The 25386-nt window shown below is 31.8% G+C and overlaps 1 protein-coding gene across 2 annotated transcripts in view; it reads right to left on the bottom strand.

Moving 5' to 3' along the window:
* The window catches only part of LOC140045327 (oxysterol-binding protein 1-like), a 32737-nt gene extending 7503 nt beyond the window's left edge, over positions 1-25234 (bottom strand). The window contains exons 1-7 of one of the 2 annotated variants that reach the window (XM_072090181.1): positions 25120-25234; positions 23169-23317; positions 20530-20738; positions 15108-15358; positions 9941-10121; positions 1903-2023; positions 771-915 (exon numbers count right to left, since the gene is read on the bottom strand). In XM_072090181.1, coding sequence (XP_071946282.1) covers positions 771-915; positions 1903-2023; positions 9941-10121; positions 15108-15358; positions 20530-20738; positions 23169-23296 — 1035 coding nt within the window. In that variant the 5' untranslated portion in view covers positions 23297-23317; positions 25120-25234. Of the gene's footprint in view, positions 1-770; positions 916-1902; positions 2024-9940; positions 10122-15107; positions 15359-16581; positions 17105-20529; positions 20739-23168; positions 23318-25119 lie in introns of those variants that run through there. The other variant, XM_072090182.1, reaches the window with a different exon arrangement.
* Between the last annotated feature and the right edge of the window lie 152 nt (positions 25235-25386).

Here is a 25386-nt window from a genome sequence, read left to right as displayed (position 1 = left end):
GGTGAATGATGAAAGGTTATATCAACGAGGCAAAGCCGAGTTGATATAACTTTTCATCATTCACCAAGTGCCATTATTTGTACCATTACACGAATACAAAACATTCATTATTTGTTTTATATAACATCTAGACGTTTTTTTTTCGTACACAAAAATGTTTCAAAAAGTACTATTTAACGATCGTTGAATAGTGCGTACTATTGCACGCCATGTGACCCACATTCGTCCAATCAAATGACAGGAATTTATATAGGTGTTATATAAAATAGATTATGTACAGTGATTATACTGTAGGTTATTAAGCGCAATTAAAGCTCTGTCTACACTATCAAACTTTTTTTGACAAAAAAATGTGATGTGCACATATATGGACACAATAATGTCATATCACTACTACATTTGGGCATATTACTACCATATCTGGGCACATCACACTTTTTTGTCATCAGAATATAATCAGATCAAAAATCTTGCTACCCAATCATCTCTTTAAGAGATGCAGCCAAGACATGGAAATTGTAGTGGCACTGTAGCTTTGTGGTATCTAGTTTGATAGTGTAGACAAAGCTGCTTTATAGACTACTATTCTATAGATAGATTATGAATTATACTGTATTACTATTATTAGTATACAGGTATTACTAAGTGCAGTAGAGGTATAACCTTTAAAAAAAAAAGCCTCAAGACACTTAAAACAGAAGCCATCTTCTCCATAGTAGTCAATGAAAGAATGAAGAAAAAAATGTATGTATTTAAAATGTATTTTTTACCTCTTCCCTTTTATCTAAGTTCCCTTTGATCGAGATGACACTAGCCTCATCTCTTTCGGGCATCTTATCTTCATCACTACTGTACTCGTCGTTGATGCGTGCCTCTCCTCCTATACTGTTACAGCTGTGTTCACTACCTTGACGTCTGCACAAATAAAAGATAAGCTCAAATTAATTTGGTGTCAAAACGCACAAAGTTGATGACAAAATACACAAAGGTATGTTATTTTAGAAGGAGGTTATTTTTAGGGTGTGCCTATGAAAATCATGTCTAATTCTCTCTGGATGAAAATTAACTTTTTATAACTGATCAATGGCTTTGTGTATTCAATACTACTAATACACAATTGATAACTACAATAGAACCGCTCTATGGGAGACTCCTGTTCAGAGGTCACTCCTTTTCAGGAAAGGGTACTTTCCTGTGAAACAAACAAGGGGAAATGTAGGCTTTCCAGGAGCTATATAGAGCCTTAAACATAATGTAAACACTTTTTTGTAATGTTTTTGTTTTGAGTGCATGTTGTGTCCGTTGGATATTGTGCTCCGCCAACAGAGCAAACAGAATTTCTATGTTTTTTCTAAAACAAATGATAATAATTGATACTTGACTTGACTTGACTTTAACACTATGGCCAACTTTTATTCAGGGGACACCCCTTTATTAAAGGGAACACTTTGTTGGGCTCTGACATTTTAGAGCCATTTGCTTCATTCTCTTGTATACCTTAAGAGTCTTGATCAAAAAAGACAGAGCTTTACAATAAATAACGATGCCAAGGATAACCCATAAAAGTCCTCAATGGACCTTTTTCCAAATGTGTCCTCTTTTTATAAACAGTATGTATATTTTTATCTGAAATATGTCAAAGCTGATGTCCAAAAGGTAAATGAAATGTTCATAGCCCAATAGCAATTACATTAAAGTTCTGTCTAAACTATCAAACTTTATGTGGCAAAAAAATTGTGATGTGCCCATATATGGACATGATGATGTCATATCACTAACATATTTGGGCATATCACTACCATATTTGGGCATACCACTACCATACATCACACAATTTTGTCAAACTACTTTGATAGTAGAGCTTTAGTTTGGCTGATGTCAACACAAATTCTAACTATTTACCTGTGAGATTTTAAAGCACTTGTTCTGGGGAGTGACACTGTGAATTTGTCTGCTGGTGTTTCTTCAACGGCATCAAAAAACTCAGGATCGTCTTCGTCACTAAACTCACCAGCTGGACGATCTGAAAGAAAATAAAAGTTTTTTTAATGTTTATTCATGTATCCTTAACAAAATAGTGGTATTATAGCTTTTTTACAAAAATATATATATTTAGGTAAATTGCTAAGAATAACCATAAGCAAAATTATTCACAATTCCATTCACAAGACAAACATATACATAAGATGCTCTACATAAACAATGTCTTATTACAAGTCTTTGGTAGTGGAGTTGTAATTTGCCATTAGAAAAAATCCTAACATATGACAGGACTTTAACCCTTGGATTGGTAGCAGAGCATTTTCTAAAGTTTAAATATTTATTTTATACACATCAAACTGCAAGAAACTACAAATGATTGTGCTTATAAACTTTCAAAGTTTCATTTGAGGCTTAGGGAGTCGAATCAAAACATTAAACAGACAATTTTAAACCACTAAAATAAGACTTAATAACAACTGGAAGAACTTAAGTTTATTTATTAACAAAGACAAGATGTCAGAACATTCATTATTAAAAGAAAGATTTCTGTATTTTTTATTTTAAATGTCAATTCGTATCATACAATTATTTCACCAACCTCGAGTGACATCAGAACTCTATTTTTAGGACATAACACATAACACAAATTGCATTTATTGTAAAGGTAGGTTAATTAACAAGACGGCACAATTACAAGGAAGCCATCTATGTCCTCACTTGACCTCTCAAAATAATACTACTGCATGATTCATAATGCAGAGTTTTTATTTGTATTCTGTAATTTTGGTTTCAAAACTTTCAAATTACTTATAAAATAATTTTTTCTTCGTTTTTAGGAAATCATTTTAATATGCTTTCTGCTTTACGTTTTTTTTATTTTGATTTAATTTAAATAAACATTTATTTCTTTCATTTTAAAAAGAGAAAAAAATAATTATAATAAATCATAATGTATAAAATGGTGATTAAATTATGATGATGGTCTAATTATTATCATCATCTAGTATAGTAATGATAATATGGTGATGCTGCAGTAAATGACAATGAAAGGAGAAGGGATTGTACTTTTTTCATTAGACACTTGACAATGACATAGAATAGAGACTTATTGAATGTAACAACCGTATTAACCCTGCTAATAAACTTTATAACTCTACTCTCATTTATTTCACATTAACACAGTATAACGCATCAATATAATTGTTCATATCCTCATAGATCATTTAATGGTCATTTAAGAGCAGAATATATACATGCTATTAAGTATTAATCATATTACGAGATCATACATATTATGTAGTGTGTATTAACTCTTAATTTTCTTGGTGAATGAAGTAACTAGCTTCTACTGTACTGTGCTGTACTGTGCTGTACTGTACTGTACTGTACTGTGCTCTACAGGGGCAGATCGAAGGGTTATACTTTGAAATATCTATTTTTGACAGAATATTATAATAATGTACCCCGCTTAAAAAATCATGCCCCTGCACACTGCATGCCCAACAAATCTCTTTATAACCTCCTAGTACTGACTAGTACTTTCTAATCAATCTTTATACCCTTTTAACCTATTTTTATTGCTACATTTTTTATAATTTTGTATATCAGGCAGCGCTTGTCTGCTTCATATTCTCAATTTTTGTCCAAGTATTCTCACTTGCACTGATGAGGGGCTACAGTAGTGTTGCCCGAAAGCTCTGCTAATTTTGCTAACTGGTTTAATTTGTTTTGATTTAGCTTTTTGCTTATTTTATTTTTATCTCCATTGAGATCCAGCCATAATCATAGCATTGTCATTTTTTCAGTGCTTATTTTTTTTGTATCTCCATTGAGATCCAGCCACTGATACCCATAGCATTGTAATTTTTTCAGTGTTTACTTTTTTTTTGTATCTCCATTGAGATCTAACCACTGATACCCACAGCATTGTCATTTTTTCAGTAATTTGCCTTTGGATTTATATATTTTTATATATTTTAACATAATTTACAGTCCCATGATATGTCTTATTTTATTTATACCATAGTTAAATGGAATTACTATAAATTGCTTTTAACTTCTATTAGGTAATAGATACAATACTACATCGAAAGATAATATTATTATCTAGTAGCCAGAATATATTAGTATTTTCTATATTTATAGCCAAGTTTAATTTTAAAAGATACGAAACATAACTAGTACTGTTTACTGTTTACATCAGAATCAAGATATTTTATCATCAAAAAAGTAAGTAAGACTGAATAAATTTAGATCAGTTTTATGTTTAAACATGGAGAACTAACTTGTTTCTTCATGGACATTTATACCTACTAGTACTCTAACTAAAATGTAAAAATATTTTAAAATACTAAAAAAAAAGCAGCACTACCTTTGTCCTTGAACATCCACTTCAAACAAGAACACATGGTCAGGTTTTAATAAACTACGTAAAATATTTTATGATAATTACTTTTCTTTTAGCACAGTAAATGAAGCTTAAAAATAAATGAAAATTTATGGTCAAAAGAGGAGGAAAAACAGAGGTAATCTATACAAATTGACACATGCATAGTTTCACGCAACCTTGATGACGTCCGTTACCGAGATTGATTGGTGCTTACGAATATTGATCACGGAGTAATCAATAACCTGGTGCTATGAATCAATTCACAGAATATTCTTTTTATTTCACTCTGTGTGAAATATATGTATACACAAATTTGATGACATTTCAAATTGCTCGAATCAGCTGTTTGTTTACAGTAGCTGAGTAAGAAATCTAAGTTTATTACTACAATAAAATAAGGAACATTTCAATAATCTTTCTGTATAATTATAGCAGGATCGACTGAAGAAGTGTGACTGCTTCTGATTTTATTAGTATCTAATCCTAAGCTCTGTCTACACTATCAAACTAGTTTGACAACAAAAAGTATGATGTGCCCAAATATGGTAGTGATGTGCCCAAATATGGTAGTGATATGCTCAAATATGGTAGTGATGACATCATCATATCCATATATGGGCACATCACATTTTTTGTCACATAAAATGTGATAGTGTAGACAGAGCTTATCAGTAATAATTATCAATTTAATTTCAATTCAAGAACATATTCATTCGACAAAAACAATTTCAGAAGCAAACTCAATCAAAATGGTAATGTTGTATTATTGAAATTAATGTTCTGATTTTATAGATTTTTTTGTTTAAAACATTGCTAATTTAATTATTCTGATTATTAATTCTTTTATTTAATTTAAAAATGTTGTTATCTTCATTCCCTGAAGAAAAATAATAATTATTAACCTCAAGAATTTAAGAAAAAAAAAGTGAAAACCTCTGATTTATATTCATGAGGATTTAGTAGTAGTACTGTACCGTATGTTATAATTTTGAATTAAAGATATATTATTATTATATTTGACTAACTTCACTTGTTTTAATTACCAGTGAACCCCCATTAATGGGACACTTTTAGGAACCAACAAATGTTCTCGTAACAGAGAAGTCTCCTGATGGGATAGGATTTCCCCTGAATATATAGGTGTAGCAAAGGAGTGGTTCTACTGTACTGTGTATAGCATATTGCTGTCTTCTCCATTTCAACTACAGTACATATAATTCTGAAAAGTATATACGCATCACTTATGTAAAACAGTACCATTTTTATAAATAATGGAAGCGAATTTTCTTAGACTTTAGCACAGTATAGTGGACTTGATTGCAGGTGACAGTGGTCGGCTCACCGCCAATCAATGCAAATGCTTGAATTCCCAATCCCTGCTATACAGTATAGTAATAGAGGATATAACCAAGGGGCTCATAATTAACGGCAGACTGCACAGCGTGTACCAATCGATATCAGAATTACTTACTGTGTAACACATTAAGATTTCATGCCATATAATCAATATTTAATACATGAATGTTGAGCAAGACATTTCTCTTACGCTTTTTTACAATAAGTTATTCGTAAAATAACAACATTCAAATGTTATTTATAGTATTTATATACTGTTGTGCAAACAAATACCAACGCATTCAATATTTTAACACTTATGCAGGTCATCCTAAAAGATGATCTAATTGCTACAAATGACCTAATAAGGTGTTGAAATATTGTTGGTATATTGAGATAAGCAGCACTTAACAGTTTAAAATAGGGAAAGTAAAACAAATTGTGAAAGTGAAAGAAGTTACACTGTACCTTAAATGTACTCAGTAAGTAGAAGTTAATTTCAATACTGCTAAGTACAGAACACAATATAATTCTTTGATTCAATTTTTTATATTTTTACTTTATACTGGCTAACCAAGACTGTAGTGCCCACTATAGGAAAATAATTAAGCACACTGGTAGACAATGCAATCAGAGAATATAAAGTGTCTTACCTAAGGATACAATACAAGCAATGGCACAAATAGGTCTCGAACTCATGCCTCTCACAGGCTAGTCCGATACCCCATAAGCTCCGTCTACACTACATGTATATCAAACTTTATGTCATACAGTATATCGCTACCCTATTTGGGCATATCACTACCATATTTGGACGATCACACTTTTTTTGTCGAACTAGTTTGATAGTGCAGACAAAGCTTAAATGACAATGGCACAAACAAGTCTCGAACCCATGCCTCTCACAGGCTAGTCCGATATCCCTTTACTCTCTCAATTATACATTTATTATCATGTGGCAGTTTATGCTACATGTATACACTATCAAGCTGTATGTGACAAAAAAAATGTGATGTGCCCATATATGGGCATGATGATGTCATATCACTACATATTTAAGCATATCACTACCGTATTTGGCCACATCACACTTTTTTGTCACATTAAAGTTTATAGTGAAGACAAAGCTTTAGAATTCTCTAAATCTATTTTGACATATTACAACTACGTTTGTGTACGTTCAAACAAATATTTGTCACTCTCAATCTTAGCGATTCTTAGAACACACCTGTTTAAATAGTTTAGTGTTCTTTATAGGTCATTGCAACAGAAGTAAATATCATTTTATACTGCTAATTATTACTATCCAGATACAATTCTCGGACCACATTTTTCTTCGATTTTGAAACGTCTAAATCTAGATCACGTAATACGTTAGGCTTACTGCATTTACGGTGCTTATTTTAATAGCCTCTAGCCAACTAACCTAACTACCGTATGAACTAGATTTGAACTGCCTACCTTATAATGAGATAAACTATAATCGAATTAACACCAATAATTAAATCCCAGAATGATCCTGGTATGTAAATTATATAGTTATAGTAGATGTTTCCCACCCCTCCCCCTTGCCTTTCCACTTACGGTTATAAGAACAATATGTGATTACTAAAAACAAATTGATGAAATTAGTTGTTTTCATCATTTCAATTGATACAGTAGGTGAATGAAATGAAGAGATGAAACAGCACTAGGAAGAAGAGATGAAACAGCACTAAGAAGAAGAGATGTACTATAACAGAACTAGGAAGAAGAGATAAAACAGCACTCGAAAGAAGAGATGAAACAGCACTAAGAAGAAGAGATGTACTGTAACAGAACTAGGAAGAGTGAAACAGCAGTAGGAAGAAGAGATGAAACAGCAGTAGGAAGAAGAGATGAAACAGCAGTAGGAAGAAGAGATGAAACAGCAGTAGGAAGAAGAGATGAAACAGCACTAGGAAGAAGGTTGAAAAGAGTGATAGTTAAAAATAACTCAAAACCAAGTGGAAGAATTGATTGTCCTTTTCATTCTCATGCAAGCTTCCCGACCAGTACCAATTGACCACCAGTACAAGTTGACCAGTAAGGACTACCTGTACATAGAGTACCACAGAAAAATAAATTCCATGATAATACGGTCTCAAGTTAGCATGTTTTTTTCTGCACACAAGCCTTAGTTAGATCTCACTCAGTCAACTACATACTATACATTTATTTGAAAAAGAGTCGTTTTTTGTATTTATGATATCTTAAATTAGCATGTGTGTATTCCTCCACGCAAGCCTTATTTTTATCTCACCCAGTCGACTACATACACTCAAATTAAAATAGAGTTCTGTATCTTTGATATCGTGAAGTCCACAACGGTCTTAAATTAGCATCATGTTTTGTTTTGCATGCCAGCTTTATTGAAAACTCATGAGACATTCTATGTGGTTAGTAGTGTGTAACGGTCACACTGTACAAATGCGCAACACATAAATTTACTTAATAATTTTACATGTTATAAAAGAAAACGATAAAGTTCCAATAACAACATACTCTTTTACAGTTACACTGTCATTTAGTTATTTATCTACTAAAAAGTGTTGTATCAAACAAAGAGTTATAGATATACAGTTGAGTACTATGAAAAACATTTTGAAATTACATATATCAGGGAAAAATTTCATCTTAAAATTTCGTTTAGCAATATTGCTAATAAAACTGATGTCGAGAGTCGAGAAACATAGTTTTCTATAGTATTTTTTGCTACACAATTGTAGAAATGTGTAGCAAGAAGGTTGTTTTGTATAGCTTTTTGCTATGCTACACTGGCGAAATTATTCCCTGTATATGATGATAGTGATACTGTATTTTAGTCAAGTTATGTATTTGAATGTAAACATAAAATTACCAAAATAAATGTATGTAAACTTTAAGGTAAATACATTTAGTAAACTTGTTTGTAACATAATGAATAGGACACTAATGTTGGGAATGTGGACATATTTTGGGACACGAGACTGTCATTTAAAATTTTTTAAATTTTGATTTGTGTAATACTTTTAGGAACTGGAATTTGTTTTTTTACCATATTAATTTAAAATACTATTATGAATGAGAGCCTAAACTTATTATATTACAGACAAAAGATAAAGTAAAGTATCTATATTTTTATTTACAAACTTCAACATACAAAGATTTTGTTTGTTTGTAACAGTTATGAAGAATTGAAATGTTTGGCTGTTAAATATTCTTAAAATAAATAACATGTGTTTATGTTAATGTATTTTGTACATATCAATCAGCAGTACGATCATTTAATCACGTTTAGTAGAAGACCGTATGACGTCAGCGAACACATTTTAAAGCGACCTTGGTAAAAGGAATTTCATACTTTGCTGCACAGGGTCAACACGCTTTGCGTCTTTCTTCAGCTCTGTCTACACTATCAAACTAGTTTGATAAAAAACGTGTAATGTGCTCAAATATGGTAGTATAGTAATATATGCCCAAATATGGTAGTGATGTGATATCATCATGTCCATATATGGGCACATCACATTTTTTTTGTCACATAAAGTTTGATAGTGTAAACAGAGCTTTACTGTAATTGCTATTGTGCTATGAACATTTCATTTACCTTTTGGACATCAGCTTTGACATATTTCAGATAAAAATATACATACTGTGTTTATAAAAAGAGGACCCATTTGGAAAAAGGTCCATTGATGACTTTTATGAGTTATCCTTGGCATCGTTATTTATTGTAAAGCTCTGTCTACACTATCAAACTTTATGTGACAAAAAAATGTGATAAATTTGCTCTTATTTGATGTCATATCACTATCATATTAGTGCATTTCACTAACATATTTGTTCATATCACTACCACCATTCAGTATTTGGGCACATTACACTTTTTTGTCAAACTAGTTTGATAGTGTAAGCAGAGCTTTAAAGAATGAAGTATTTACAAAGAATTCGTTCCTCTTGCAGAGGTGTGGGTTTTTCTTTTCAAGCGGTTATTCAGAGCTTAATATTTTTTATGTTTCTCTTTGTTTCCTGGGGCACTACTGTACTCCCCTCATACACAAATTATTTTAACTTGGGAAAGGAGGAGGCATTACTCCCCTTATATTAGAATAAGTTCAACTTGGAAGAGGTGGAGGTGGAGGGGGGCACTTCTCCTCTCATACAAGAATTAGTCTGGTTTCCTGTGACAAGTAGTAGTAAATGTGCTGGAAATAAGAATAATTAAAATCCTACCTTGTGTGCCAAGGCTATCTGGTCCTCGATCGCTACGGCAGGCTCGTTCTAACGAGTTGTGTTGTTTGGCGAGTAGCTCTAGCGTTTCCTCTAAGCGTATACGTTGATCACGTTCCGACACTAAAGTTCTTTGCCACTTCTTCGTTTGAGTTTGCGCTAGTTCCAAATAATCATTACACGCCTGATGATGACAAAAGAAAAAAATCCAATCAAATGTTATACGATCTTCTAAAATTAGTAAAAAAAATTGAGCACTGATAAAAAGTTAAAATTCCATGGAAATTAAAGTTAAGATAAACACATTGTGATATGAAAGGAATGTATTGGATTGAAGACTTGGTTGAGCTGTGTGAACAAATCTATAATGAACCTATCAGAGACGAATCATGTGAACACAAATAAACCAACCAATCAATATTCACTGCCTGATTACTTACAAGGATTTCTCGTTTCCTTACCTCTAGAGGGCATATATCAATACACTTGGGTCAAAGTTCGTGCATTTGGATAGTCTTCAAATTTCATTCACTAATTGATTATTTTGAAGAAGGGGTTTTTACGTCAATAACTAGGGCTTTTAGAGACTGTATCTTTGCAGTTAGAAAATTATGCATACTAATGAGTTTATGGCTTTATGAATTCACCGTCAATTAAACTTTTAAGAATCGATGTTCCGGTTAACTTATTAATATTTTTTCTTGTATCTTTTATCTTTACTAAATACCGTAGGCGTATGTCTATAAATATTTAATTAATATTTTTTTGTTGAATATCTCGGTAGTTTATCAATTTTCCAGAATGATCTTTGAGAAATTACAATGGTTCAATATCACTTTTCAGTATCATTTTCACATCCTCTAATACACTAAAGTAGAAAAATAGATTGAAACATGAAATTCTTAAAATGTTTCTCACTTTATTGGGAGTAGTAACCTGTATTTCTTATACAGTAAAACCCATCCATTGGGACAGTTTTTATGGGACATTTTCCTGTGTAATGAACGAGAGGAAATATATGATTTAAAACTACAGCTGAATCCCTATTAAGGAGACAACCTTAGTGTGTGTCAGGTTGATATATATACAGCAAACAGTTCAGGGAAAACACTTATTAAATTGACACTATGTCGGGTCCCAAACATGTCCCCTTAATAGAAGTTTTACTGTATTTTATTTGAAAGGGAAAAAAAGTACTATAGTACTACTAGTACTGTACAGAGTATGTCAGGTTAATATAATATAGTATACAGTACTGTCCTACTAAGAGGACACTATTAAGAGTGCCCTTAATAGATGTCTTCCCTGAACATAATTTTATTTTTTCAAATTTTATTTTATTTTATTTTATTCTCATTCAACAGCGAGTAACCCGCCAATTACAGGATGGATAAACTATTTAATAATTTCACAAGACAAACTATACACAAGATGCTCTACATAAACAAAGACTTATTATTAAGTCTTTGGGAGTGGAGTTGTAAATTGTCATGAGAAAAAAACCCTGACATATGACAGGACTTGAACCCAGGATTGGATTGGTAGCCAAGCATCATAGCCACCAAGCCACAGCTCCACTCATAAATACTGTATACTCTTAATGAGTTCTACAGTACTGTATTTCATTTGAAAGGGGAAAAAAATACTACTACAATAGTTTGATGTGCCTATATATGGTAGTGCTATGCTTAAATATGGTAGTGATATAACATCATCATGTCCATATATGGGCACATCACATTTTTTTGACACATAAAGTTTGATAGTGTAGACAAAGCTTAATATACAGAATACTGTATTCCAGGTGAACAGTATAAGAAGTGAAACTTATATTAATCTCAGTATTGTTTAATAATCTGTTTTTCCAGGCACTTAGCTTTTGCTTTAAAGTACATTAAGACATGCGCGGAATTTGGAGCCCAACCGCATCATCATCATCATACTTATTGCGAGAAATCAATATCATCAATAGAAATAATAAAAGCAAATTGCATCCGGATGATGAACCTTGTGGCACAACTCTAAACTAAGAAAACATTCAACTGTGTGAAGAAAAACTAGTGACTGAAAATTAACCTGCTTAGCTTCAAGACTTTCTTACATTTAGTAAATATTAATTTTATATGATGATAATTTGAATGGATAGTTCACTAAAGCTGTCTAGACTATTAAACTAGTTTGACACAAAAAAGTGTGTGTGCCCAAATATGGTAGTGATATGCTTAAATATGGTAGTGGTTTACTGTACATCATCATGTCCATATATGGGCACCTCACATTTTGTTGTCACATAGTTTGATAGTGTAGACAGAGTTTAAATTATCCTCCATTGATAAGATATGTATTCTAAAATGTATTTCTCTATTCATTCATTAATTTTACAAAAATTGATTTGGCTGAATTTCTTAAGCTCTGTCTACACTATCAAACATTATGTGACAACAAAATATGATATGCCCATATAGTATATGGGCATGATGATGTCATATCACTATCATATTTGGGAATATCACTACCATATTTGTGCACATCACACTTTGTCAAACTAGTTTGATAGTGTAGACAGGGCTTTAGTTCTCTTTTGAAACTACTAGCATCTGGTTGTTTCAAACCGATATTCAATTAATATTTTTGGGGTATTCAATTCGGAAACCTTTGTGCTCAACTGAAAATCTGTTAAGTACTTTTTTATTCGAATAATAAAACGTAAATTAACATTACATAATGCAGGTTTGTTTGTTCTGGATGCTTAAAATATGTTAACTGATCTTAAAAAAACTAGCTCAACGTCCCGATTGATTATGCCAAATGAGTATAAGTACTTAAGAAAAAGATCGTGACAACATTTGTTCAATTTATTAATTTACTACATAAATATTCTATCTTGATGCTACAGACATTATAGAATTATCCATTTTATTTTAACCTTCTGAATTTCTGTTAAAATAAAAGTTGGCATCTTGTAAATTCAACTTTAATCCAAATATAGAGCGAGTAAATTTGAACTGGATACATACTGCAATACAGGTCAACCATTAGAAGTGGAAAAAATTAATTTAAAATATACTGTGTTAGTGTATATTGCGGTATTGTTTGAAAGCTATTACTAGATCTTAAATATAGGACGACATTTTAGCTTGGCACACATTATTTCTTAACATGCATATTCTTGTAAATATGCAAATTATTGTTTTTTAAGAGATGTCTTATCATGATAATTATCCTTAGCCTAATAATAATCATTGGTTGAATCTTAAAGTCAATTATCATCCTTATATAGTGGCGCATACAGTATACTCCACGATTTCACTTAATATAGTAGGCAGACTGTCTGATTAAATTTAAACTCATCAATGGAAACGCAATCAGCAGCAGGAATTGTCGTAACTTGGACATCTAGGCCACTGGGCTATATTTAGCTATAAGTATAAATTTATTCATTTTATCATGTCATGTTCATAAGTATTATTACAGACCTTTACAACCACTGATGATGGGAGGTGGGGTAACTTTTTCACACAAGACCGCACAGGTACTGTAGAGTAGATGTTTAAAGCCCACAACACCTATTACTATTAGTTTTGTACTGTGAAATTATCAACTATTATATTATAAACTGTCCCATTGCAAAGTGTATCAGGGAGATAGGTTTAACATTGTAATTCTTGTGCATAATTTGAATGATGTACTGTAGGTTTTCTTAACAGAAAAAAAGCCTTCATTTAATTACATAAATCCAATGTTAATTTACGTTTACTCATCTGTACTGTGCCATTAATTAGACATTTCTCTCACAATTCAACAATAAAGCAACGGAGCTAAAGTCATTGTGATTTACAGTGTTGCTATAGAGGGCGCCATTGTTCCTATTCTTGTTCCTGATCATGATAATGAAGACTACTGTATGTCATTCTAAATTAATCTTTAATCTTTTGCTATCAACATAATACACAGCATAACATTTATTTTGATAAAAATAAATAAATGTATTGAAAAACAGAAGGAATCAATTGTGATACAAGATATTTCCTAAAGCTCTGTTTACACTATTAAATTCCTATCAAATAAGTTTGACAAAAAAAGGGTGATGTGCCCAAATATGGTAGTGATATGACAGCATCATGTCCATATATAGGCACATCACATTTGTTTTATATAACATAAAGTTTGAAAATAGACAGAGCTTAAGCGAACTTCCTTATACTTTCACCGGCCAAGCCTTCCTTAATAAACACTAGTATTATGAAGTACTATATATGCCCAATGGAGAATACTGTACATGCTTGAAAATGGAAATAAAATCAGTAATAAGTTCCTTGTTTTCTCAACAAAACAAAAAATCTCTCATTCTTTAGAATAAAAAACACTACAATATTATGAAACACTTACCATTTTTTCCTAGCTATTTTACACTCACAATTAATCTACAGTCATTCTTTCAAAAAAAAGCTCATGTTTTCCCATATTATTACATAATACAATACCTCTTTTATTTCAATTAGAGATATGCTAATTAGGTTACTCAATACAACTATTAACAATTAAGTTGAAGGTAGACCCAGCCTTTGTTTCTTTGTTCCATTTCCTACGACTCTATAGCAATTCATTGTCAACAATATATCAAATTCCGTGTTTAAAAAAAAATGTCCACATTAACATTTAGTACATTTTTTTTTATGAAACAAGGACAATAGCTTTCCTATAAGCTTTTCAATTATTAAGAAAACTTTATGGTTTGTTCACGAACATTACAACCCTATCAGTGGTTAGGTAGAGGTAGAAAGAGGAGGGGATAGGAAGAAGGTGGGAAATGAGGGGAGGTGAGAAGGTAGGAAAAGAGGGGAGGGAAGATGGGAAAGGAGGAGATTGGAGAACATAGGAAAGGTAGGTGGGAAAGGAGGGGAGAAGGTGGGAAAGGAAAGAAACACCTAACATTGTCATACACCCCACACTCTAACAATGGTACAGTCCATAATGGTGGGTGTTGTTCTGGTGGTTATTGGCTGACTTCCTAAAGTTTGCGGTACACCACCTACTGTATATATAGTTCTGAAAAGAACTGCTGAGTTTCTCATTATACTGTACATGGTACTGTATACCGCAAACTTTATATCAACATTTTAATTCGCCATGCAAACCATCAAACAATATATAAGATCTGTAAACTTACATTTATCATAGCATTTGAGGTGATTCTAAATAGAGTAGCACGTTCTGTGATAGCTTTAATTTTGGTTGGAAGCTCTGTGGAATCGTGCACCGATTCAAGGTCACTTAGAGCCCTCTGGAGGGCAGCACCATGCTTGACGATCAGGTCATTACAAGTGTTCAAGTCTTCAAGTTTGTTGCTAAAACTACGCATTGAATGCTGGATGTCAGTTTTCTCTGTTTCAGTCGGTGGGAGCTCCTCACTTGAGTCATCTGAAAAAAAAAATGAAATTAATCAATTTGTCCTATGATACCATTGACCAGGTAACTAGGATTTTTTTAAATGATATCTGTATAGGTCAATGATTAAAGCTCTGTTTATACTATCAAACTTTATGTGACAACAAAAATTTGTTGTGCCCATATATGTACATGATGATACCACTACCATATTTGGGTATATCACTACCATATTTGAGCACATCACATTTTTGGTCAAAATACAGTAGTTTGATACTGTGGACAGAGCTTAAGAGAGAAGATATAAAATATCTTGATTATCTATAGGATTATAAAATACATTGATAATACTAGACACTGGCACTGATAAACAGTTATAATAATAGCCTGGATTTATATAGCGCCTAATGTAATGAAACCTCTGAGTGCTGAACATTATTACCCCAGTCATTTTTTGGAACAAACACGTATGGAAACATACTTCCATAATGCAGCTAGTAATCAGCGCAAAGTTGTGTCTTGATCTAACCGGGTACCCATTTATACACCTGGGTGGAGAGAGGCAAACGTAAGTCTTGCCTACAGATACAAGCAATGCGGCGAGAGTTGGATTCGAAACCTCGGTCTCACGATCAGTAGTCCAACGTCTAACACAGTGCGCCACACGCCCTCAGTTATAACAGGGACCTGTTAATTTAATTAACAAGTACCATCTTGGTTCTTTGTGGGATAATCTCTCAGTCTAGACAGAGTTTGGGATTGAATTCAGGTGAGCCTGATAGAACAACAGGTAGGTACAACATTGTCTTTTCCATTCATAAAAAAAACGCATAAAATCTTTGTCAATGTGATTGAAGCTTTAAACCAAGGACCTATAAATTTGATTTATTGGTCCATGTTTGAACCATTTAACATTCATGTTATAAAAATCATTCAATTTTTGTACATAATCTTCACATCAATGTGTATACAGGTATTCATAAAACATTCATAATACCAATATGCTTGGGACTGAGTCCAGGTGAACCATATATAGAACAGCAAACTGCTGTAACATCATCATTTTCCACTTATGAAATATAGCATAAATGTTCTCAAAGCTTAAATCATTTAACATGTTATAGAAATCATTTAATTTTATTGTATAATCTTCACAAAATAAGTGTAGGCCTACAGGTAATACTATTTGTGACTCTCTTCATAGTGGGTATACTGTACAATGTCTAAATTGTGCCTAAAGAATGAGAAAAACTTACATTTATTAAAAGAACCAAGTATTGTTGTTATTTGAACCCACATTGTTAAGACAATTAAAACTAATCCAAATAGAAATGTACAAATTATAACACTATACACAACCATCTTATTATCCAATGATGAAAAACAAGTACAGTTCTAGTTATTACCGGTATTGAAGAGCCAACATAAACATTAACCATCACGGTTTTTAAACAAACTCTATAACTTACAGCCGTTGTTGCTGTCCTTCTGTTCCAACGATACAATATGAATAATCCTACCCTTATATGGACCGTTGCCAGTTTTCATTTTGTACATTTTCTTGTTAATAATTAAAAAAAAAAGACTTATTTCCAGGATAATAACAGACTTATATGAAACATTTTTCTACTATCTGTAAATGCTGTGTGCATTCATCTATTCCAGTTCTGCACAGTAGGTTTAGTACCATTATATTTAAACTACTTATAACAACCACATATTGATTTAGGGACTTTATAGTCAAAATGCATATTCAAAAAGGTATTATATAACCACCCAGTAAAATGAACATTAATATTGTTGGTCTGTTGAGGGACTTTATAAATTATAATATTGTACAATTATCATAATGTCGAACAATAAAGATATATCTAGGATTAAACGAATCAATAATAAAACCATAAAGGTATACTTTTATATCTTTTATAAAAAACTAGAATGATTGGAATACTGTAGAATGATTAAGAAATAGTTTAATTAAATTTAATCAACATTTAGTGGCTTTCTTTCATTTGTACCTACTGTACTGGAAACAAGAATTATCTTGTTTATTTATGAATTGTTTTATAAATATATTACATGATCAAACCAATGAATTAGAGATGGAAAAACTCATCCATGGACGGGCAAGGTGTAAAGAACATATTGTAAACTCTCCTAAGATGATAATAAAAAAGGACCAGCAGGAATATATTGAATGATATACATTTCTGTAGTTTAATTAAATTTAATCAAAATTTATTGGTTTCTTTCATACGTAGTACCACTGTGAAACGGGAAACAATTGTCTTATTTGTTTATGACTGTTTAACAATATTACACGATCAAATCCAATAAGTTACTGTAGAGATGGAAAAACCCATCAATGGATGGACAAGGTGTAAAGAACAAACTGTAAACTCTCCAAAAATGATAATAATTAAATAATAAAGGGCCAGGAAGATATTAAATATATTTCATATGTTTAATATAAATTATTGTTAACGTTGAAGCAAGAGTTAATTCTGTTCACGCCTTCCTATAATTGCTTGCTCCTGGCAAGATTGTGCTTTGATATAACATGCCGAATAAATATTATTATTATTAATACTATAATAATAGTTCATTTTTATATAGCGAATATAGCGAAACATACTCCCATAAAAATGCAGCTAGTAATCAATGCAAAGTTGTGTCTTGATCTAACCGGTACCCATTTATACACCTAGGTGGAGAGAGGCAAGTGCAAGTAAGGTTTCTTGCCTATGGTTATAAGCAATGCAGCGAGAGTTGGATTTGAACTATGATCTCACGATCAGTAATCACATGTCCAACACACTGCGCCACATTCCCTCACGTAACATGGAAGTGGTTAAGAAATCATCTTAATTTACTACATACCAAATTTATACCAATGTTTCTTTTGATGTGACAAACGAATGCCACAACATAGATTCAGCATTGATAAATGAACAGTGTACACCGAAGGTCTCTAAATATAGCATTATAACTCAATGCTCCCTGAATACAAACTATCCAACGTTTTTTTGAGGCTACAGTTACACTATAATGGTTCCGTGCGTTTTTGCATGTTTTCCTATTTAGAAATCTGCCTAGGCTAGGCCTTACTGGCAGCTGTTTTATGTATCTGTTGTAGAGAGAGTTCATCTGATTCATATTGAACGTCTATAACACCTCTGGGTTATTTCAAACAACAAAGTTGATGGTGATACTAAACCTAGTGCGAGTGCTATAATATCTGGCAAACACTCTAGTGAGGGTACGGTATTGATTAAATGTAATGTTACATTTACTATTAATATAGGTCTCTGCGCTAACAAGTTTTGCTTTATGGACAGGAACTCAGCTCTTGTTTTCTGCATTAAAATACAACAAAAAGGTTTACACACTTACTTGCTTACAAACCATTTTACAATCTGCGGCCAATGGAAAGGGGATTCCTTTCACATAGCCATCACACAATACAGCCTGTGATGTCACACACTGCACTCCTTACCTCTCGATAATAGGGCACTGTTGACCTAACAACACCACCTCCTGTTTTTTAACTTCAGATGTTGACGACATTTATGGTAAATTTATAAATTCTGGTGATGACTTATTTATTATGTTTACAGTATGTTTCTTAACATTTCTAATTTATGATTAATTCTAATTTATTCTAATTTATTAATTTATTAATTCTAATTTATGATTAATTTTAATGGTAATAACATACGGCATACGCAGCAATGGTAAAACATATTTATAAATGTCTGGCAGTTTGTTTGTGCATAAAGGAAACGCAGTATAATAATCGGAATATATTTCCTCCATGTTTTGTGTTAAACTGTTATTCTCAGGATTTTACTTTACAGTAAATAGCTCCCTCTATAGTAAATTGCTAATCAATTTTAGTTGTCAATTGGAAACATTTTCTTCAGGAAATTATTAGGAAATTACAAATTGAATTTATTGTACATTGACCAACAAAAACAAATTCATAAATGTCATATGACATATTAATTGAGGAATAATTAAAAATTTAATTCCAGGTTATACAACATAATAATATAATATATCCTAAAATTATGTTTCTTAATCTGTCAACGCTTATAAAGTTATGCAACTTGATTTCAAAGAAGATACATGTAAATACTTTATTTGTCACTCTCACAACATAATATACAGTATAGAAACTTCATCAACAAATGTGACAAAAAAGACGAAAATAAATCAGCTTTCGCTACTCGAGTTTTGGCCTTTAACCGTAACACAATTGATTATAAAATTAAAGACACCTTCCCTACAATTTGTGACGTTTTGTAAAAATAATACATATATTACTTAAAAAATATTAAACCAGGTCATTCCTTGTCTTAAATGTACGTTTTATGGTAAATTATGATAAAAAGTGAGAAACAATGCACTACCTAAGTAGCTCGCGGCAATGACCTCTCGTGGACGGTCTTTAGGCCTAGCCTAGCTAGGCTTAGTTTTGTAGGCCTAGCTGGTAAACATCGGTAACGTACGAACATCGTACAATAGCTATAGCCTGACGTTGTATAGTTGCTGCATTAATTGTCTTTCTATTTTTGCCAGACTCTGTTAATACAAATTGGGGAAAACCCGGTATTTTCGCTGAAAAGTGAGGAGTCTTTCATTTGTTTTGGCCTCACGATGGATCGAAAAGTGGGTGAATTGCAGAAGAAAAACAGAAATATCAATCCGCGCGCAGTGCATTTTGGGATTTATAGCGGGCCGCTATAATTATTAGAATCAACTTATTTTTCACATTTTTAATCATTTAAAGACGAAAAAAGTTATCACAATAGGACCATATTATTATTTTTACATTAAATATAGTTTGTGATCTTAAAATAGATCTAAAAAACATAGGGAAGGTGTCTTTAAATAAATGAATGGTAATAAATATTATTAGTTTTAACTAAATATTATTTTGATATAAGTTTAAATTATTAATATTAATGTTCATAATCGGAGCGCAGTGTCGTGTTAAGTTTTATCCTTTTCGTCTAACAAAAGTTTAAAAACCTGGACATTTTATACATAATCTGTCCCCCCACCCCAAACCTCCTAAGGTTTTGCTAGGCGATGAGAAGGGGCCATACCTAAACAACAAAGAATTAAATTAATAAATAACAGAATAACATGATGATTATGTTATATTAAAAAAAATTTCAATAAAAGATATAAAAAGCTACCTGAGAATTCTTCAGTCATACGAATGGCCTTGGCTTTTGCTAGTTCTAACGCAGTCACCCATTTCTGCCTCTCTACCTCTGAGCCGGCTTTCAAATGAAATGTCTGTGTTCCGCTAGAGATTACAAAATTACATGAATCTTCCGTGTCGATATAAGCACCTGCTAGATTAATGGTACCACGACATGTATGAGCAACTTCTGCTTGCGTTCTGTAATATAAAAATAATTGACAATAGAACTTATTATAATGCGGTTTTTATTGACCAACCAAAGGAATATCAAACATAAGCCTTTAAAAAAAAACATTACAATAAATTATTTTTTTTACTATACAGTACGTAAATTGCCATAAAAAGCCATAAACATTAAATATGAATTTAACTACTATCAATAAAATAATATAATATTCTTGCTTTTGATAATGTACTAACATTCTCTGTATTATAATGTGATATTGATAACCAACCTTTTTTTAATGGAATTGATACATTTTACCAGCCAACATTTTCATTAAAAAATATTGAATGTGTAGATAATAGAATGGTATTATAAAATGAGTCCTACTTCTAACTAGCCATCTTTGGGAATGTTTGTTCTGTTGTTCTTTGTGTGTTATTATATATAAATCCAAAGGCAAATTACTGAAAAAATGACAATGCTGTGGGTATCATCAGTGGCTGGATCTCAATGGAGATACAAAATAAAAGTGAAAAGCTAAATCAAAACGAGAAGTAAAACAGCCAGAAAAGTTAGCAGAGCTTTCGAGCAACACTAGCCCTTCATCAGTGCAAGTGAAGGAATTTGGATAACGTCATAGTATAAAGCTGGCAAGTGCTGCCTATTGATAACTGATAACTGTAGAAATATTATTCAATTATTAGTATTGAAGAAACGAACAATGTTTAATATACTGTATCTACTGTATTATAATTATTATTATTTTTTTAGCACTTATTCTTTACTGTATACTGGGTAGCCTCTTCAGTCAAAGACTGTTCTCTCAGGAGGCCCAGTGTATAGCACTATTATGAGTTTGTGACAGTGGCTGTGTGTGAACTAGTACACCGGGTAACTTCCTACTCATCACGAAAGATGTACTAGGTTCTTTAAAATGCACATGAACTAGATGTGTACACTGGACCTACGGTTTATAGTCCTTATCAGAGAAGACTCGTTCTAAAACAAGAACCATAATATTAATAAAAATAGTAATAATTTAATATTAATCATAATATTTTTCTCATTAACAGTTCACTCTTAACAATACTGTTTATTTGATACAGTACCTTGTATTATTCAAGGTTTTAATTTTAACATAATTTATTTTAGTACAGCACATGTTCATATCAATAATCAATATTACATGGAAATATATTCCATTCACATCATCTTCATTTCACCATAAAGATATTTATAGAATGCTTTTTTAATCAAAAACAAAGAAACTAGACTTCCTTGAAGATTTACTTCGACGCAAAACAAAAAAAAATAAAGATGTATCAACACTTTCAATAGGCCATTCTGCATAGTTTTGATATTAAGTTAATTCACTTCCGCATAAAAAATGGGATACGGTAAAAATAATGGTTATAAAAGACAAAAAAACAGTTAAATTTAACCAAAAAAAACCTGTTTGGCAATCGGCTTTTACGGTAAATGTTTTATCGATTATATTTTGTGTCAATAATCGTTAATAATAATAATCTGCGCCTTGAAATGAAAACAATTCAGTATAAACTCTAACATTAACAATTAGTTAAATAATTGGAATCGGAATTGTTGTTGCTGATTATTTTTTTAAATGACAATAAGTGATTGAGTGCTTTTAATTTTTTATTAAAAATTGATCCGTTTCAAATACTTTAAAAAATAATTGAATAAAAATTTATATAATTGATAATCTATTATTTCCTGCGGCCATTAGAAATACTGAACTAGTAAAATGTAGATTTATTACAGTATATTATAATCAATCATTTTTAGCATTAACTAGAAATGTCTTCTTTGAAATAATGAATGATTTATGAGGACTGTTCTTGTCTTAACTCTTATGCAAAAATATGGTAGTGACATCATCATGTCCATACATGGGCACATCACATTATTTTGTCACAACATAATAAAGTCGACAGTGTAGACAGAGCTTAAGAATGAATTCTCTCACTCTGGTGGGATTATTACCATTTACTTGGCCCATTATGAATATTAAGTTTGTTTGTTTGTTTCATTTATTTATTTTCCACACATTAAACAAAAAGAACAGATATTTATATCTTTAAAAAAAGGGGGGAAAAGAAGACAATGTGTGAAAGGAGATCAAAATAAGTAAAAATTACTTTAAGCAGTTGTCCACATGACACGGAAACTATAATATACTATAATATAATAATTTATATAGTACACCTATCCACTAAAAGTGCTCAAGGCGCTAAACTGATAACTTACTAATAAATATTGACCAAAAAAAAATTAAAAAGAAACAAAAATATAATAAAATTGAATGTTATCAAATAATTATGTCATAAATATTAAAACTAACTAATACAAGATTAATTAAAAAAGGATAAATTAGGAAATGTAGTTAATTAGTGATTGCTTATAGGTGATTTTAAAACTGGTTAAGTAAACAGTTAGTATACCTGTAGTATGATAGTCTTCCATCTGAGAGGCTAAACCATCTTCTTTGATATCCTTTTAGATAGTTTGTCCATTTATATAGCCAACCTGTAAATAGGTCACTTCCAGAAGAACTGCTTTTATCAGACATTGTCTTCTTTTTATAGTTTTCCTGCAAAAAAAACCGGTAACATTTCAAGGAAAATTTCTAATATATTTAGACGATTAATACACTCATACTGTAAAACTCTATCTACACTATCAAACTTTATGTGACAAAAAATGTGATGTGTCCATATATGGACAATGGTGTCATATCACTACCATATTTGGGAATATCACTACCATATTTGGGCATCCAAGGATACCCAGGGTCCAGGAAACTTAGTTCCATGGTTTAAACTTTAAACTGTTTCTGCTTATCAAGTGAAACTTAATAGCAGAAGATACAAGTTCTATTCTACCTGTAGAATTTCAATATGTGGTTCATTCTAAACCTCATGTTTCAAACCTTACCAAACCTTAAACTCTGTGTACACTATCAAATTTTATGTGAAAAAAATGTGATGTGCCCATATATGGACAATGATGTCATATCATTACCATAATCACTACCATATTTAGCCACGTCACACTTTTGTCAGACTAGTTTGGTAGTGTAGACAGAGCTTTAACAAGACAATGATGACTCCTAGGTAGAATACAAGTACTGTAGATCTAGTTTAAAATGTTGACATGGTCCCTAATGAATATTGTAATATTATTCTGTATTATTAATACCACCAGATAATCATAACAAAAAGTCAACCAGTCAATATTATCTGCAGTGGGTGATTCACGTTGAATAAACATCATAATTGTGCAACATTCATAATTAACTGAACAAGATTGAGACAGTGATAAAAATAGTATTTAAATCAGACTACAATAATTGGTACAGTTCTGTATGGTGCGCAAAGCTGTCATTTATTAAAAAATAAAGGACTTTAAATAAGAGTACGACATAGTTGACTGTTTGGCACACCATATTTAAGTGTTTTTAAGACAGAGATGGCGCTCATTCTATAATAAGAATCAAAAGTCTCAGTTTCTTACTGTAGCTGCTCCAAAAATAAATCTATATTGAAAATCAAATTGGGATGGAGACTGTGTCCTCTGTGTGTACTATTAGAGAAGATTCTTAACATTACATTAATTTTGTTACATTGCTAGACGGCTCTGTTTGAATTACGCAGATAGACATTTTATCAAATCAAATGGCAATCTGAAACCCAGCTATTCAAATATACAAAGTAAATAAAATGACCTAGAAATTCAATTCAATGACAGAAGGTGCTTGCAACGTAATTATCAATTTTTTATGATAAATGAGAGAGATGGTGGGTGGCAATTTGGTGGATGGCAATTTCAATCAATTATTTGGACTCAAATTCCGCAAAAAAAAAAAATTTTAATTGTGCATAACACTAAACAGTACACATTATGGCGAATACAAACAAACAACAATTACCACTTCTATAAAAAAAATACCAAAATGGGAAAATAGAAATATCAAATAAAATTTAAGAATAAGATTACGAATACGAATACATATTTATTTAGATATTTGTATAATTAAATTATTCCGATATTATTATGGCATTCATATAAATATGGCCCATGGGTGAGTGAATAGGCTAGCATGCAACATAATTATCAACATAACACAGTACAGACTTAATTAACGCCAGCTGATACTTACTTCTAGCCTAGGCCTGATGACAGGCAAAATCCTACCTATCCAAAGCCGGAAACAGCTGTTGATTGCCTACTACTAAATAACTGTAGAGCCTACTACTAGCGGGCTAGGCTTATATTAGTAGGCCTAGGCTAGGCCTAGGCCTAGCCTTTTTTTTTAAATTTTATTCGGCGTGTGATATCTCATCATTCGCAACCATTCATTTACACTTTCTACATATATTTGTTACTACTTACACTTATTATTCAGCAATTATTTAGGGCCAGCCATAGAAATCAGCACACGGCATCCAGTTCAAAAGCGGCAATATGGAATAAGCTAGGCTAGCAATGACAAATCAGTGCAACCTGTTCTAAGCGTGACGTGTACCGGGGACAAATTCGATTTAGTCCCGGTGGTTCGACGAAAAAGGTGGTGTGTGTCGCAATCGAAGAAGGGATACGTTTCCGTAATACATAGACTCATATTACCAGACACCAGAAAATAGTAATTGAAATTACGTA

The sequence above is a fragment of the Antedon mediterranea genome, chromosome 3, assembly GCF_964355755.1.
Source record: "Antedon mediterranea chromosome 3, ecAntMedi1.1, whole genome shotgun sequence".
NCBI classification, from domain to species: domain Eukaryota; kingdom Metazoa; phylum Echinodermata; class Crinoidea; order Comatulida; family Antedonidae; genus Antedon; species Antedon mediterranea.
Note: the sequence above shows the minus strand (reverse complement) of the source record. Positions and strands in the feature narration are given on the sequence as shown.